General features: G+C 35.6%; 3 protein-coding genes across 3 annotated transcripts; 1 reads left to right on the top strand and 2 right to left on the bottom strand.

The window, feature by feature from the left end:
- The first annotated feature begins 344 nt into the window (after positions 1 to 344).
- On the top strand, positions 345 to 5,710 carry LOC120087928 (probable aquaporin PIP2-8). Its single transcript, XM_039044941.1, is given in 5 exon segments — positions 345 to 2,555; positions 2,557 to 2,608; positions 3,422 to 3,691; positions 3,764 to 3,903; positions 5,328 to 5,710. Coding segments are annotated over 5 exon segments (834 nt in total). The 5' UTR covers positions 345 to 2,297; the 3' UTR covers positions 5,442 to 5,710.
- Positions 5,711 to 6,197: 487 nt separating this feature from the next.
- LOC120087927 (pre-mRNA-splicing factor syf2) lies at positions 6,198 to 9,629 on the bottom strand. The gene is made up of 7 exons (XM_039044940.1): positions 9,475 to 9,629; positions 8,668 to 8,824; positions 8,193 to 8,404; positions 7,875 to 8,115; positions 7,248 to 7,384; positions 6,928 to 7,156; positions 6,198 to 6,483 (listed from the first exon to the last, which is right to left on the bottom strand). Exons 2-6 carry the CDS (start codon positions 8,789 to 8,791, stop codon positions 6,929 to 6,931), a joined length of 942 nt encoding a protein of 313 aa, XP_038900868.1. The 5' UTR covers positions 8,792 to 8,824; positions 9,475 to 9,629; the 3' UTR covers positions 6,198 to 6,483; position 6,928.
- A 6,162-nt stretch (positions 9,630 to 15,791) lies between these two features.
- Positions 15,792 to 16,455, bottom strand: LOC120089108. Its single transcript, XM_039046531.1, has 3 exons — positions 16,423 to 16,455; positions 16,231 to 16,341; positions 15,792 to 16,169 (listed from the first exon to the last, which is right to left on the bottom strand). Exons 1-3 carry the CDS (start codon positions 16,453 to 16,455, stop codon positions 15,792 to 15,794), a joined length of 522 nt encoding a protein of 173 aa, XP_038902459.1.
- Between the last annotated feature and the right edge of the window lie 1,759 nt (positions 16,456 to 18,214).

Raw genomic sequence — 18,214 nt, 5'->3', positions numbered from 1 at the left:
TACACTAATTTACATATTTGTTAAGTACAATAGTTAATTTTTTAGTCAAATTCTAAAAACAAAAACAATTTTTTGAAATCTATTTTTTCGGTTCTTAAAATTTGGCTTGATTTTTTAACTATTGGTGAAGAAATGATAACAAAGGAAGAAATTTGAAAGTGAAAATAGTGTTTATAGGTTTAATTTTCAGAAAAAAACAAAAAATAAAATAATGATGAAAGGGAGACTAAGTTTCTTTGTTTCTTTATTTTTCACTTGTGAGATTTTTCTTTTTATCCTCTTTTATTATATTTTCAAAAACTGGATCAAGTTTTAAAAATTAAAATCTAGTTTTGAAAGAGATGTGTTTTTTCTTTTTTGAATTTTAATTAAAAAGTACTTTAATATATAGTAAAAAAATGGAGATAAACAAAACTTAAACTGTGAAAATTAAAAATTAAAATGAAATTATTATCATAATTTATCAAAAGGAGTATAATTCAATTGATATACAAATATCAAATATATTAGTGATCAAGAAGTTTGTCGTTGAAATCTCATTTAGATTAATTAAAATTGTTATCACAATTTAAAAATAAAAAATGGAATTGTTACCAAAACTGGGTTGAAGCGTCCAAAATTTATTTTGCCTCTTGATTTCTTTCTTTATCCCGAGAATAACTTTTCAATTTCCAAATAAAATATGCCCATACTTTTTATTTTAACTTCTTGTCGATTGAGCACAACCTATGTCTATGTGCATGAAACAAGTTATTTAAGAGAATTAAAAAAAAACATGCACTTACTTTCAGTAATTTGGTGTATCAGAATTTAAATATTTGGTACTCTAGCTAATGTATAGCGGTGGCACTCAAATCTTGCACGTGTTTATCGTTGTCGTGGGTTTTTATAGGCACGACTTCTAGTTTGCTTTTTTTGGTTTGGTTTCACTTTCCAACCTAATCTGCGTGAGAGATCTTCGCATAGATGTGGTGTTGAGCCTACCAATTTTGATGCGGTACAGAAGTATATAGTTTAGCTAATTAAACACGAAAAGAGTAAGGTCAAGACTCACCTTTGGAGATTACCTACTTTCCCTTTGGGATCGTCAAATGGGACTATTAGAATGCCTTTTTTCTAATAGTCGCCTATGGTTACGTGTAACTATGATGACTTTAGGATAGTTTATGGTGGTTATTTTTCAAATGGTATATATTTCTTGACTTGGCTTATTGGTCTAGAATATGAGATTCTAACTCTTTTTTGAGATGCATGTTCTCCCATGCCACTTCTTGATTTTCCTTAGGTCTGGACCCGTCCATGAACTTTGAATCTTGCCTAAAAAATCTTGATGTATGAGAAATTTAATAGATTGACCTAAATCTTAAACTCAAAATGGGATTTAACTCACCTTTGTGATATTAATGTTTTATTACTCTTTAAAAAAAGAGAATTTATGTAAACAGAAACCGGTACAATTAACTCCTCATTTATAGCACTTATCAACCGATGAGAGAAATCGGAATCCCAAAATGGAAGGACCGTGTAAAAATGATGTCATGAAAGAGAAACAATAAATGATGCTTCCCCAGTTTATATCAAATGATTGTTAGCAGGTACCCAGAGGCATTATATTACAATATTTATGATTTAAATGATAGTCATGTATTACCTTTTTTTTTGTTTATCATCGATAGGTCTGATTCTCCTAGGCAAGGTCTAGGACCATGGGCGGGGGCTTAGATCCAAGTAAATTCTGCGAGTCTCAAAAGAGAAATAAGTTGGTCTAATCCAGTCGGTTTGGTTTCACTTCAAGAAAAATGAGCGGATCAAAGATCCTACAATTTCGATAACCACATTTATGCTAACGCTGCGAACATTGCACATATCTCAAGTGAATTTAAGACCATGAATTCTATAAATAATCTTATTTCAATACCTCAAAGGTTAAGCAACATTTCGTGTGCACAATGAAATCAAATATTCTTAAACTAACTTAGACATCAAAATATACTCGATTTGGCACGAGTTCTCTTCCGGCACCAAGGAATCTGCGCGCCAACAAGTATGCATTCTCTCTAAAGTACAAACCCACAAGAGAACGAAAATGTAAGTGGACAATGTCGAGAGAAAGAGAGAGTTAGAAAAAGACACCAAAGATACATAGTACCTTTGTAGATGAGTGACACAGAGACCCTAAAAGGCTTTCAAATTCTCTATCTTCTCTGTGTAACCTGAAAGCTCTTTAATTTAAATACCAAAGCATTATTGAGATAGGTAGCTGTGAGAAGAAGTTAAGTAAAAGAATCAAGTTAATAATGTCTGGTTCAAAGGAAGGACTGACCGGAGAGGGGGAGAACAATAACGAGGAGCAGAGGAAGGACTATGTGGATCCACCAGCAGCTCCATTGATGGGATTTTCAGAGTTGAAGAAATGGTCGTTTTACAGAGCTGTAATTGCAGAGTTGATGGCAACACTACTTTTCCTTTATATCACAGTAGCCACTGTCATCGGAAACAACAATGCACAAACAACAGGGCCCTGCTCTGACGTTGGGGTTTTGGGCATAGCATGGGGCCTTCGGCGCTGTCATCTTCGTCCTTGTTTACTGCACCGCCGGTATTTCAGGTACAATCTCCTCCCCTACGCCACTACTCAAATTTCAACCATAAAATGATAATATTTTCAAGCTTCCAAGCTTTGAAAAGACTAAATGTGTAATATTTAAAATTTAGTGGTGAAATGACAATTAAATCTAAAATTTAAAGACAAAAAAATGTATTTTCCTCTATTCTTAATGGGAAAAAAATAATTTTTTTGGTCTCTAAGGTTCCGATTGGTAAATATGTTGCTTTTTTGTTTTTGGTTTTTAAAATTTAAGTCCATTTCCTCACTTTTTTTATAATAGGTTGCCTTTCTGGAGTATAAGAGTTGAATTCTTAGCCAAATTTAAAAAACAAAAACAAGTTTTTAATTTTTTTTTCCTCTTAATGTTCAAACTTTAGTTTGATTTTTTAAAATTGGGTAAAAAATAGACAAGAAAACCAGACATTTAAAGAGATGAGAAATGTTTGTAGGCTTAAAATTTAAAGAAAAATATGAGTATATTGGATAGTACCTATCTATATGCATCCCAATAAATTGTTTAATCATAATTTGTCATATGGTAAATTCTTTCTACTCCCTTTTTAGAATATTTTAAATATTTTTTTATGTGTAATGTGAGTTGAATGTATAAAGGATGGGTGATGTTTGGTTGTTACCATTTCTGAAAACTAAAAATAAAAAATAAATTAATTATCAAATGGACGATAAGTTTTGGGTTTAATTTTTATTTGGTCTCTTACATTTAGTGCTTAAAAATAATTTCAATTTAGTTCTAAATACTAAAGTTTCCGTTAAAATTAAATTTAGATTTTACTTCATGATTTTGATTTTGAGGGGGCCATATCAACCCCGCCATCAAGTTCGGGATGCCATTGGCCCGAAGGGTGTCGCTGATTTGCGCGGTGGCCTACATGGCAGCGCAATGTCTGGGAGCGGTTGCCGGTGTTGCATTGGTCAAAGCTCTCATGAGGCATGACTATAAGAACAACGGCGGCGGAGCCAACCTTGTCGAGATCATCGGCACTTTTCTACTGGTTTACACTGTATTCTCCGCCACTGACCCAAAAAGAAACGCCCGCGACTCCCATGTTCCTGTAACCCTCTGTTTCCTTCACATTTATTCTCTAAAATTTGAAATTTTGGCCATGCTTCATAAATGTATGATTTTGAGTTCAGGTTTTGGCTCCATGCCCATCGGACTTGCAGTCTTCGTTGTGCATCTAGCTACGAATCCGATCACTGGCACCAGCATCAACCCTGCTCGGAGCTTGGGCGCTGCCGTCATGTTCAACAATAGAAGAGTTTGGAGTCAACATGTAAGAAAACTTTCGGCTTGCTTAAAAAAGCTTTTTCTATTTTTTTTAAGTGTTTTAAGCTATTAAAAAATTTCCTGCTCTTCCCATACTCCTCATTTCTTTTACTCACACAACAAAAATTATAAAAAAAATATTTAAAAAAATATTGTACCACTAGTACCATGTCATTGGATGTTGATCAGATTGCACAAGAGATAGATGTAGTTCGGTTACACCTGAGTTTTTTTCTTCTGAAAATAAAATTTTAACTTTCATCATAGGACCGGTTTAATTAGGGATGGTAAAAAAAAATTCGATGAACCCAATGAACTCATGAACCTAATAAGATCAGAACAATTTGGTTGAGTTTAGAACAATAAAAATTTTATAATTGTTTTCAAATAAAGAAAAATGAGTCAACAACTTATTTATAAATATAGCAAAATATTATCGTCTAGACTACAATATAGAAGTCATTGAACTATACTTGAAAATATTTTCAACGGTTTTACCCATTAAAACAATTATCCAAAATTTTAAGGATTTAGTTGGTTCATGGATTCACTTAAATAATTCAAACCTACCCGAACTTATTATTAATTTAAAAAAGTATGTTTTTTTTATTACAATTCTACATATATTTAATTCATTTTATATCATGATCATTTTTTAATGACTCTTAAAAATAATTTTTTAAACATTTTGAAAAGAAAAAAATCATAATAATTATGTTAAAATACTATTTCAATCTCTATATTTCAAAATTTATTCAATTTTAGTTTTTGTACTTTTAATTGTTCAATTTGTCTCTACGCTTTCAATAAATTTTAAATTCAATCCCTCAAATTTAATTTTTATCGAAATTAGTTAAATAGTCACCATGATAATTTCATCCAAAGAATAAACCACAATATAGTTGAATATTTTTCAAAATTTATAGTAATATAGATGACAAAAAAAAAAAAATTAAAAATCAACAATAAACTAGTGGAAATTAAATCTAAAATTTAATGAAAATATGAAGATTAAAATTAAACAATTGAAAGTACATGACAAAGTACAGAGATCAAATTGGTATTTTAATTTTAAATTTTTTAGAATTTATAATATAAATTGAAATTGAGTTGGTAAACTTAATTCAATATATAAAATAAAAAAAATTTAATGAATGACTTAGAACAACTGAAACCAATCAAATCCAAATATTTTATGGTTCAATTAAATTAAGTTTGTTATTTAACAAGCGGGGTTTATAATGAAGAAACTTACCGACCGAATGATTGAATTGGATCTTAAAATGTTTCAACTCTACCCAACCTAACTTATGAACAATCCCTAATTTTAACAGCTTGTTTTGGTTTTTAAAGATGAGAACATTGAAAAATAAATAATTTAACGTAGGGATATTATCTAATATAATGGGGTGTTTGTGTGTGTTGTGGCAGTGGATATTTTGGGTTGGGCCATTTGTTGGGGCGGCGGCGGCGTACAATCAATACGTCCTCAGAGCGTCGGCTGTCAAGGTTCTTCGATCCTTCCGCAGCAACCCTTCTGCTTAACAAACGTCCATCCTTTTCTTTCGTTTTTTCTCAAGTTTTGAAGCCTCCTAATTTTGCTTATTTGTGGCCTATAGTTTTGATTAAATAGGATAGGATGTTCTTTGTTTTCATTCCTATTCATAAGCATAAAACCAATCTCTCTCTTTCTCTCTCTCTCTATTCCATCAATTCTAGTTAAATAGTAACTAAATGTAAATATCAAATTTTGAGTATTCCTAAAAACTTCAGAATTGAAAGACGAAGTTGACTTTCTGTCCAAATTTTAAGGACAAAAAAAGTGGGTTTTCATTTTTTCTAAAGGACTTTTAAACTAGTGAAGTGGTCTTGCTTGAAAAGTAAGTGCGGTAATAGGTTGCAAACAATGAAGTAGTGGTACCCAAAAGCATTGTGTTTAGTTGTATTTCTTGTGAGGTCAAGAAGGCCTAAAAAACCAACATAGAAAAGAACAAACAAAAATGCAATTTCAAGAAGGATGAACGACATAACTAACTAATCTCAAGAGTGTGCGAGTGAATACAGGATTTATAAACAAGCTTACCAAATCTATGAAGTATTTCTTCGCTGTCGTGGAAGCCCAAGTTGCCTTAGAAAGAAAACTAACTCATACCTTGATGAAACGGAATTGTGAGCTGCAGCTGCTGGCCTGCGAGAACAGCATTCGGGTCTTTGGAACTCCAATAAGCATTGCTTCAAAACTAAAAAAGTTGGGAGTCAAACTAATTCGTCCTTGTACCATCTTCGGGAAGGAGAAAGAAATGGAAAAAATGATAGCCTTTGTTTGGATTTGGGGTAATTCGTACTTGTTGAAACAAGGTATTCACAGTGAAACAACCTCAATCAAGTGAGTTGCTTTTGTCAAATATATTGCTACATGGTACATTACACATATCTAAGAGATGTGACCTTTAATCTCTTTTCTCACTTGAAAGGAGAATTCTGTAGCTTTGCTAGAAATCTTTTACAGGATAACTTCTTTTCGAAATTTAAGGAGAAAAGCGTTAAATACTCCCAACTACTTGGATTCCAAACTTCCCCGAGAATCCTACAGAAAAAAGAACAAAAGAATATAAAATTCAATCACGCAAAAGAAGCCATGATTAGAAAGAAAAATGTAATTTCAGTCGAACAATGAGCATGAAAGACACATTTTGTTCTCTCCTCATGACAAGCAACAGAGAAAGGGGGGAAGGGTAAAAACATGCGATAGCACCCATCTTTATGCATCTCATCCAATGCCTAATCACAAGTTGGCACATGGCAAACCTTTTCTTTTTTAAAATATTTTTTCCTTTGTAATTGAAAGGGATACATGGAGATGGTGTAACTTAGGTTGTACCCAAGAATTACTCAAAAGAAGCACATTTTTAGCAGAGAATGGCAAACAACAAAAAAAGGAAAACATGCATCATGCATATGGAGAGAGAAAAGAAAAGTTGCATATAGAAAATGACTTGACTTATGAACCAGAGCCTCTTCTAAACAATACCTTAATCAGGTAATGCAGTTCCTCGTTCAAGATTGTTTTTGATCTCCAGAGTGTATCTACCAAAGGCTCGCTCAATCTTTTTGTTGAAATGCTCATTGCGGTCGTTGATAGAATCAATATCCTTGTCTTCATGGAACTTCCTCCTACGACTAAATGATTTTCGCTTCTCATCTCGGTCCTTGAGTTCTTTCACCATGTTATCAATCTTATCCTCTGAAATCTTAGGTGCCTGCAAAGTAATGGGAAAAGATACATCCTCAGAAATCTAATAATTGCAGATATGGTCGAGACTCAAAATTCTACAGTGGAACTAACATTACCTTTCCATACTGAAGACTTGAAGCCTCACGGTAGAACTCAGGATCAGATTCTTTCATTTTATTATATTCCTCAAGGTCGACATTTACATTCTTCGTCCTCTTTTTGTATGCATTATACAATGTTTTCTGGTTAAAGACTGTTAAAACCAACGCAGTTTAGCTTTTCTTAAGATAAGCGTTAACATATTAACAAAAAATAAATGAAATACAACAAAATTAAACAATCAATTTAAATGGCTCTATACAGAGAGAAACACGGGAGACTACGGCCATAAAATAACATACTACATGAACAAGAAAGAAGATATCAGCAATGATAAGAGTTCACAACAATAAGGGCAGGGGCATGCAAACATCCTTCACATCTCATCTTGCCGCATAATATTTATATCCTAGAATCAGATCATGTTTCCATCATCAACCAACATAATAGAGAACCTTGTCAAATTATTCAAAAATGCATCTGTCTACACACAAACACACACACGCAAGCTAAAACCAGCTTAGTATAATTTTATGTCACAGGGGAACATAGGTCAGCTGCACGTATTCAAAGAGCCCATGTGCACAAGAATTGCTCAATAGGAATTATAAAATTTATAGTACAGAATACAGATATAGACTCACCATCCCACCCATAGGGAGCTGGATCCTTCTCCCATTTCTTATATTTGGCCTCTGCTGCCTCTTGTGTATCTAACATATATGCTTTTGTCATATCCAAGCCATTTGCATCCAAAAGCTTCCCAATTTTCTTCTTTCGATCCTCAAGCCACTTTTGTTTAGAAATGCCTCTTGATTCTGATGGAGGTTCCATTTTCTTTTTTTCAGCAGCAATTGCTGTTTGATTAGCTTTCCGTGCCTCATTCTGCATCCATCATCCATATGTAATGACCTGATACTAGATAGTAATTGGTTTACTTTTTAAAAGATGTAAAAAATTACCATCTTAAGCCTAATTTCAAACAATTTCTTTTTCCTCCCCGTGAGTTTTGTGAAGTCTCCTTCCACATTCTCCTCGCCACTAAATTTGTCAATATCACCATCACTGTGCCCTTCATCAGGCTTTTCATCATGAAGATCTTCATACTCATCAGGAGGCACAAAATTGGAAGAACCACTATGACCAGCTTGAACAGCTTCTGATAAAGTAGGAACTGTGATCGAAATTCACAAGAAAAGAACTTAAATAAGACAAAGGGACATAATGATATCATCCAAAATTGGAAGGTGGACGGAATCAATGATGATTAATCAATTTATAAAGCCAACTGTGAGCAATGTAGAAGAAATAAGTAAATTCAAGAGAGCATTAATAATTTGAAGAAATGATAAATAGTGGGATGAAACTGTCGGCTACAATTAGAGAAAGTTATGATGCTCAAGGTAATTGCAAGGAAATTGTAGCATGCCAAAAGACCTGGTTCATTTTTCTGACTCCGGGCTTTGACTTCAGCTATTACTTTAAAGCAGTACTCGCTACATTCATGATAAGGATTAGAAGCATTCCTACAATCAGGGTGTACTCTTCCTTCATCAGACATCTCTGCAACAACTTCTCTTACACCAGTAACACACTGCAAATACAGAGTCATAATTAAACAGAGCTTAAAAATCTTAAAAAGAAAAAAAAAAAAAAAAATTCTGGACTCATCACCCATAAACAAAAAACAACTGTAAAAGGCTATCATTGGATACAAAGGTTACATGATCAATCAAACGAGTAAAAACATTCAAATTTCCAACTGAATCTTGTTAAATCAACCGAATTTATCGAAACCAACGCCAACGATAATCCTCAACATTCTCAGGATATACGATGAGCCGCAAAGTTTATCGACAGAAAATTGATTTTTTTTAAATATCTGTCTTTTGAATGTTGCAAGAGTGATTCAAGAAGCACAATCAATTCCTGCGCCAACTATAACAATCAATTCCTGGGTAAAAAAAGCCAAGAACAGCAACATAACACACCATTGAGTCCACTATAACATCCAAAAAACCCACCCAATAAATGGGGGAAACAACAATCCTTTTTCTCGTTCGTATTCTCGAAAAGAGATAAAGCAAGAAAAAACAATAAACAGCAGCATGAAAAACAACCACTTACTTCCAGTCAAATCTTGCGATGTCAAACCGAAATTCAAGCGAAATCAAAGCATTACGAACCAATGAGTAAATTAATAAAAGAACCCGTGATGGTAAAAGAGAGCTACAGAACTGTAACCTGAAAGCTAGGTTTCCGCGTGGGTTAGAACACGAAGAAGAAGGGAACAGATTCTCTTCGCGATTTGGGAAGAACGGAGAAGAATTGCAAAAAATTTCTCCAAAAATAAAAATAATAACTATAATCTTTTATCAACTCCTTTATATTAAAAGTAATGAAAATCAATTCTACTTTCTTCTTCTTTTTTTTTTTTTTTTTTTTTCGGTCGGTTATATATATATATATATATATATTATAATTATATATATTATATATATTGATTGTTTTTTAAAAGTATGGTCCATGTATTTGAATTCCATTTCAATATTAGTCTGTATTTTCTAAATTTTAATAAATCTTAAATTTAATCTAATAGAATATTGGAAAATTTGTATGGATGACCCAAAAAATTGGATCAAAATGTCAAATGACCGATTTTTAAAAAATAATGTCAATTGGCCATCTGCTTACATCAATCGTCATAACCAAATTATAGTAAATTGCCCTTATTTCCTCGTCTTCATAACCTTTTTACTGAGAACCCACCAAAACTAAAAACTATTCTTCATTCAAATTTTCCAAAGCTAAAGACTTCGTATCGCTCATAAACGAAAAAAACTATTTATGGCTTTGCAAACGATTCTACTGGCCCGCCGAAAAATGAATCTGATCGGTAAATCTTTCAATATGTGCCTGAAAATGTCTTACACTAATCGGTATGAGGCTTTGTGGGTCATTCTGGGTTTAGAAATACATTGATATGGTTTTTTTTTTTTGTTTATTTTTTGGTTTTCGATGTGTTATGTGGTTTGAAGACGAGTAAAAAAGAGCCTGTGAGCGAGATAAGTGAGAGTGAAATCGGTAGAGCGACATCGAAGAGATGCGTTGAGCGAGATAAGTGAACCTATGATTTTCTTGTTTGTTTTTCTGGTTTTCGATGTGTTATGTGGTTGAAGACGAGTAAAAAAAGAGAATGTGAAGGAGATAAGTGAGAGCGACACCTGATAGAGCGACACTAGAGAGAGCGATACCAGAGAGAGCGACACCGGAGAGAGCGACACCAGCGAGAGCGAGTCTAGCGAGAACGGGTCTAGCGAGAGCGAATCCAGCGAGATTTAAACAGAATGTTGTTTTACATTTTTTTTAAGGAGCTTATTGGTTGAATTTTTATTTCATGCAGGAGTGATTTAAGATGGCTACACGTTTCAGAATAGTCGAAGCCGACCGATTTTCCGGTCAAGTAACCAGCTTGGCCCACATTGTTAATGCAAACAAGATTGTGAAAGAGAAGCTCATGCCAACACAGTTGGACATGTTCAAAATAATAGTTTTTGGGCGATTTGTAGACGTTGACATGGTGTTTAACAGCCTAATTATCCATCACATGTTGCTTAGAGAAGTGAAGAGGACAAGATTAGACTCAATGTCATTCTCTGTCTGTGGGAAGGTTGTCACTTTTTCGAAGGATGACTTTTTGTTGATGACTGGTTTGTGGCAATCCCCAACACGAGTTGATTGGAACTAGCAGTCCTCATATAAACTTGCTATCAAGTATTTTGGTAATCGAGTGATGAAGGACACTTTACACCACCGTCAACTTGAAGAAAAATACAAGGATTTAGAGTTTGAAAATGATGATAATGCTGTGAAGATCAACCTAGTTTACTATACTGAGGTCGCAATGATGGGGAAAAATAAACAGAAAAATGCAATCGACCTCAAAGGTTTCAAGGACGTTCAAAACTTAGAGTATTACAATAGTCTTGATTGGGGTACCATTATTTGGGAGAGGACATTGGATGCCTTAAAGACTGCATTGAAAGAGGTTAAAGCAAGACCTAATTGAAAATGAAGCGAATTATTGATTGTGTCATAAAGACCTTTATGTCCACGCCCCAATCGTCCCCCTGGCGGAATATGTGCTTCTAAATGTTGACTAATCTGAGTAACATTGAACTTGGTAAAATGAAATGGTTGAATAATTGAAAAATGAGATTATTCAGGAATACACATTGATTGCTAAGATTACGCATTGAGTTTCTAAGAGCAGTCTATACAAGATGAGGGTCAAAGCAAATAAAAACTACGTTGTGAAGTACTCCTTACGTGGATTTTCACAAGCGTTCCAAGTAAATTTAATTAATATACTAATCTTATTGTTTGATCTAACATTACTATTGTTCTTAATATATTTTAAATTTTATTTAGGAATGGACGTACGAGATTCTAGCTTCATCGATAGCTGGGAACATTGCGAAGCGAAGGAGCAAGGTGGCCTTGCCTCTCATATTACGATGGTCATGCTCCCACTCAGTGTCCTTCAAAGTACTCGAGAGAGAGATATTCAAGTCTAACAATGTGCGTTTACTCTATGCATAATATGTTTATCTGGTTGTTAAATTGACACTAACACTTTACTGGGTTGTTAATGCAAATAAAAGTTAAAGAAAGCACTGCCATGTCAAATGCGGGATACCCCAGTGGAACGACGACCTATATTTGAGCTAGGTACGGATGATGATAGTTCTGAAAGTGGAAATAGGTCGACGAGTGAGGGGGGTAGTCTTGAAAGTGAAAGTGACGGTGATGATCATCGTGGAGATGACAATGATGAGGTTGTCAGGGTGGAGGGAGGGGATGAACCTGAGCATTCTAAGCACGTGGATGCTGAATATGGAAGGGTAGAAGGAGGGACATACACACCTAGTGATGATATGTTCCATGATATGATGTGGGACGTACGTGAGGAGGACGAGTTGAACCAACTTGATGTCTATCTTGCGGCTCCGGTAGAGAGCGAGATGTGGATGAGGAGTGTCCTGAGTGTGCTGCTCGCCGCAGGGAGGGAGCCAATCCCAAGCAGTCTATTTATTCGTACTTGCGGTCCATTGACAGCTCACTATCTAGGTTCGATGTCCGTATATCGGGTTTATATAGTCGTGTATCTAGTATGGAGGAAAACATGACTGACATAAAAGGGTAATTGTCGGCCATCCTGTCATTATTGCAGTCTATGTGCAAGGTTTGCATCATTTTATGTCTTTATGTGTTTAGTTTTACATGTTCGTGAACTCATCATTTTACTTTACTAATTGAAGGGTTCCACGGTGAATAAGGAGACGACCAGGTCACCCATCCCATCTCGGGATCCCGATATGACTGCGATTGCCTCTGACACTCCCATCCCCATCCCCCTTCTACAGCCCGATACCACCATTTCACCTACTCCCACCCCCATTGTACAGCCCGATACCACCACTACCACGACATCACCAATTGATGTCGAACTTATACAGGCCGACGTCAAACAAACAGAGCCCGACATGTCTGTCTTACTCACCTTGCCACATACAGAGGCTGACATATCTGGCATCCCAGAGGCCGACACTTCTGGGATTGTTATGACCACAGAAGAAGTTCCACTAATGAGTAATTTATTGATCAGTAATCTTTGTTTATATTTTTATATTTCTTGATGAGTAACGTTTTGTTATCTGTTTATGTAGGAATCTCGAAGAATTAGTCGTAAGAGAAAGCCTGTTGATAAATATACACCCCTAGCCTAAGTAAAGAAGAAAAGTGTGGTTAAACATCCTCTCCCAGATGTAGCTACGTCAATATCCAGATCGATCGTCACATATAATGTAGCACACGATGTTCCACACAATATCCTGACAAAAATGATGGACTGGATCTCGGACAACAATACGGACAACGAGGTTCGAGAGAACTCTTTTAAACCACACGCCAAGCAATTCTTCAAGGAATTGATTACCCCGAATTCGTTGGTCGAGTGCGATGTAAATGTCCTAGTCTTTACGTCTTTACATGTTGGCTATCTTGTACTTTTATTTACATATTAATTTTTCGTGCAGACCATAAATATTTTATTTTATTTTATGAAAGATAAATTTTATATCTGGCCCGACATGTGCATGCACAAGTTCACCATCTTGCTAAGTGGTGTAATGGTAAATTTTGATATTTCGTTTCTTAACTTCTCATTTCGTTAAGTTTTCTGGTCTTTACTTCTTTACTTAACTTCTCATTTTATTTGATAGAGTCACCTTAATGCTCGTGGCGGGGTATTTAAACAAATAAAGAATAAGTCATTTCTGGAGGCTGCCCTAGCATGGGAAGACGAAGACACGTATAAAGACTATGTCACCAGTAAATTCGATGTCAAATGGGTAGATGTGGAATTCGTTTATACGGCGATGAATATCAGTGACCACTGGATGGTCCTTGTAATGGACATTAATAGAGGCCACATATTCGTGTTTGATTCACTTCTGTCATACACACCAATGAAAAAGCTGGTGAATCAGCTAGAGCCATTGACGGTCACAGTATCATCCATACTTCACTACTGTGACGTGGATAGATCGAAGCCGGACCTTTCCACAGCCCGTTGGAAAATCTCGCGACCTATGAACGTTGACATACAACACGGGTCGCTTGATTGTGGCATCTTCACAATCAAACTACTGGAACACCTGGTGACTGGTGCTGATCCATCCGTAATCACTCATGAGAAAATGAGTGAATATAGGATGCAATTAGCGTGTCAACTATGGGAAAACACTCCATATTTTTTATATGTACAGTACATGTATTTTTTATTGTATTTTTTATGTATGTAAAAACATTCATTTATTTTTTATGTATGTAAAAACATTCATTTATTTTTTAACTATGTAAAAACATTTATTGTATAATTGAACATATATTTTTTTATGAAAGTTCAAAGTTCAAAGTTCAATATCAGAATTTTATCAGAACATGCATTTTTTATGTATAATGGAGCTACTGCTCTTTTCATTGTATAATTGAACATGTATTTTTTATATAAGTTCCAAGTTCAAAGTTCAATATCAGAATTTTATTAGAACATGCGTAATTGAGCTTAGAACATTATATGATTCAAGGTTCAATATCAGAAAATGGATAATTGAGATTGTGAGAGAGAGCGAGATTGAGAGAGACCAAGATTCAGAAAGAGCGAGATTGTGAGAGAGAGCGAGATTGAGAGAGAGCAAGATTGTGAGAGAGATGGAGATTCAGAGAGAGGATATTGTGAGAGAGAGCGAGATTGTGAGAGAGAGAGATTTTTAACTATATGACAAACACTTTGGCATATAAGTACCATACATCACATGTATAAGCAATAAGAGTTGATGAACCGGGTAAAATTGCCTTAAAACACCCCGCGATCGTCTAGACGATAAAACAAACTCTTTGCTCTATCGTTTACCAGCGCTCCCAGAGTTGAATGATCGTTTAGCTTTACTATACGATCGTTTATTTATTAGTATACGATCGTGTACCTTTACTAAGCAATGAAGCCTAAAGCACACGATCGTTTAGCACGCTCTGCACAATGCTTGCCTTCCGTGATCGTCTAAGCGACTACGATGCCGCGAAGCACTATCGCCTAAGCGATCGCTTAGCTAGCGCCTCCATATCGCATACGCATGATCGCATAGGTAGTAACTAAACGATCGTCTAGTGCCTTCTACTAAATGACGAGCATCGCATGCTCCCACTACGATCAGAAAGAGCGAGATTGTGAGAGAGAGCGAGATTGAGAGAGAGCGAGATTGTGAGAGAGAGTGAGATTCATAGAGAGCGAAATGTTCACAGAGAGCGAGATTGTGAGAGAGAGCGAGATGTTCACAGAGAGCAAGATTGTGAGAGAGAGCGAGATGTTTAGAGAGAGCAAGATTGTGAGAGAGAGCGAGATGTTCACAGAGAGCAAGATTGTGAGAGAGAGCGAGATTATGAGAGAGGGCGAGATTGAGAGAGTACTTGTTATCCATTTTTGTTACAAGTATGAAGATTGAGAAAGTATGAAGTTATTGTTTTTTGTTACAAGTATGAAGATTGAGAGAGTATTTGTTATCTACTTTTGTTACAAGTATGAAGATTGAGAGAGTATGAAGTTATTGTTTTTTGTTACAAATATGAAGATTGAGAGAGTATGAAGTTATCCATTTTTGTTACAAGTATGAAGATTGAGAGAGTATGAAGTTATCCATTTTTGTTACAAGTATGAAGACTGAGAGAGTATGAAGATGGAGAGAGTATGAAGATTGAGAGAGTATGAATATTACTATTATATAAATACTTCAGCTTGTTATTGTTTTTTGTTTACAAGGTGAAAGTATGAAGTATGAAATGTTACAAGTATGAAGTATGAAAAAGTATGAAGTATGTTACAAGTATGACGTATGAAAAAATGATCAATGGTATTTATAACTAAACTGGATGAGGGGTGTTTATGTCTCGGTCTCTGGCATTTTCAGCACGTCACATGGTTGTAAGCGGTTCAATACAATTTAGGGGTTATGCCCATAATTCCCACACCGACCACATTTCATTTGTCTACGAAATTCTCCTATGGATGGTATTCTTCTCACTCTCCGTCGCCCGACTTGTGGCACAAACTTCAGAGGAAAGATAATCTTTTCTACGTATCCAGAAGGTTTTTTCCATTCAGATATGTGGCCAAGTGGATTTATAGGCTCCGCATATGCAGTCATTAGAGAGTCCACTGTATAAAATCGACTGCAAAGACTGTGGATGAGTATATTTCTTTCCTTTGCAGCAACAATTGCATGGGAACACGAGATATCAAGTGAGTCGAATTCCTTACACGTGCATTCCTTCGTGTGAAGATTGACAATACCGTTCAATCGATTATCTCGCACTGTTACCTGATAACAATCAATAAGCTTACACCCGAGTAATCGGTCTGTCCTTTATCGGCTCACTTGCCAATTCGGGTTTCACAGTAATTCGAGGTGCAATTGTCGTTCGACGATGCCCAGTAATTTTCTCCGTCGTAGAAACGATGGACGCATTCCACCTTTGAAGATCGATGTTTTCCTAAAATATTTCATGACACACATCTCATAAACTGCACGAGTTGAGTCCTAGTTTTTCTGGGACTCTGTCATGTGAACATACCCTTGCTGCATCCTCTAATATCCCCAACAACATGCCGTATCCTTAAAGTTTGCTAACTAGATCTGTTCTTATATGCCATGTGCATAATCATGAAATGCTGTGGGAAAAAATGGACGAATAGAATTGCCGATAGATACCATCCGATCAGACAAAAACACCAGATTATCGAGTTCTCCGATACTACATTTCAAGTTTGACATAACCATGTTCAATGAGATCGATCGGTTTTCATTGTCACTAATGTGCATATGCAGATGGGTATAAATTGATTGTTCCCGTCCATAGAAATCGCAACCAACATGGTGCCTTTGTATTTTCCTTTCAAGTGCGACCCATCAACAATAATACAAGGCCGACAGCTTGTAAAACCTCTAATACAAGGCCCTAATGCCATAAACATATACTTGAAATGCACCTCATCTTCAAGTTCGATCTCAAAGACTGTACTCGGATTCTCTATTTTTAGCGCTTCTACATAAGCATGCAGTATGGAGTATGAGTATTCTGGAATACCTCTAGTGAGATCATATGTGGCTTCCCTTGCACGCCACGCTTTATCATAACTTATGTTCACGCCATAATCTCTCCTCATATCCTCAACGATATGACAAGGTTTATAAATACGTTCTATGCTCGTGAACTTATCTTTGATGAATTGACCAACAACCATAGCAGTTGCTTGTCTATGGTCGTGATTCAAAATTCCTATGGAACATGTGTGCGAACTGCAGTACTTTGTGATCTTGAATATATCAGACCCTTCCATTTTGACTGCACGAAGGCTCCACTTACATGTCTCCCCAATGCATTTGACAGTGAACAGAGATTTGGTTGATTTCCTGACCTTAAATTCAAAATTTCTGTTGATGGACAGAATAGATAATCTCATTTTTAAGTCCTTTTTGCTCAAAAATAGTTGATCAACTTTAACATCCTCTGTCCCAGATGAAGAGGTGCCAGGCATAATCAACTCTATCCTATGACTTGAAGACACAGATGATGGAACCACTGAAGCTGTTGTAGAACGACGCACATCTCCATGATCACGATCTATTTTATTTAATCCTCCTGATTACTCATTCACATCCACATCCACTGAAGGACTACAATCCATATAATCGAATGTTGATGGTACAGTGTTGGTAGACAATAGAATATCATCCTTTTCCTGACGAAATTGATATGATTCCTCGTATTGTCTGTCCACAATTGTATCATCATAACTCACATTTCTAAACCCCATTCCAACTATTTCGTCCTGTTTAGACTTCAACGTTACAGCTATCTGAAGTCTACTAAGCTCTTCTTGCAAAAGAAGGAAGTGAACATCATCATCATCTATTATGTATTGTGGAGGGGTTTCAAATTAAAGATTAAATTTAATTTTCAGGATAAGATCAAACTCTGAAGACTGACTTTTGTAACCCTGTAAATGCGAGATTTAAGTTCTTCATAATTCAATGTAGGGGGCACAACAATTCCTTTCAACTGTCCCCCAATATACGAACTTTCATTCTCATCCCAATCACCTCCAAATTGAATAAATAGATACTTTTCTGTCATCCTACAAAGCAAGAGAATATTTGTCATTAAGTTGTACAAGCAATTGAAGTATACTCTCGCTCTTTCTCAAAATCTCGCTCTCGCTCTCTCAATCTCGCTTTATCTCAAAATCTTGCTCTCTCTCAAAATCTCACTCTCACAAAATCTCGCTCTCTCTCGTAATCTCGCTCTCTCTCGTAATCTCGCTCTCTCTCTTGCTCTTCCTCTTTCTTATTCTGTCCCAATATAA

Source organism: Benincasa hispida, chromosome 10, assembly GCF_009727055.1.
Source record: "Benincasa hispida cultivar B227 chromosome 10, ASM972705v1, whole genome shotgun sequence".
In the NCBI taxonomy this organism is placed as follows: Eukaryota; Viridiplantae; Streptophyta; class Magnoliopsida; order Cucurbitales; family Cucurbitaceae; genus Benincasa; species Benincasa hispida.
The sequence above is the reverse complement of the archived record's forward strand: the minus strand, read 5'-3'. Positions and strand labels throughout refer to the sequence as shown.

Bases quoted from the DNA above. Each gene is read 5' to 3' on its own strand.
- LOC120089108 (XM_039046531.1), bottom strand. From the start codon at position 16,455: ATGTTGTTGGGGATATTAGAGGATGCAGCAAGG. The intron at 16,342-16,422 runs GTATGTTCACAT...GAAATATTTTAG, and splicing joins TATTAGAGGATGCAGCAAGG to GAAAACATCGATCTTCAAAG. The intron at 16,170-16,230 runs GCAAGTGAGCCG...GATTGTTATCAG, and splicing joins TTACTGTGAAACCCGAATTG to GTAACAGTGCGAGATAATCG.
- LOC120087927 (XM_039044940.1), bottom strand. From the start codon at position 8,791: ATGTCTGATGAAGGAAGAGTACACCCTGATTGTAGGAATGCTTCTAAT. The intron at 8,116-8,192 runs GTAATTTTTTAC...TGATGGATGCAG, and splicing joins TTGAAATTAGGCTTAAGATG to AATGAGGCACGGAAAGCTAA. The intron at 7,157-7,247 runs GTAATGTTAGTT...ATTACTTTGCAG, and splicing joins CAAGTCTTCAGTATGGAAAG to GCACCTAAGATTTCAGAGGA.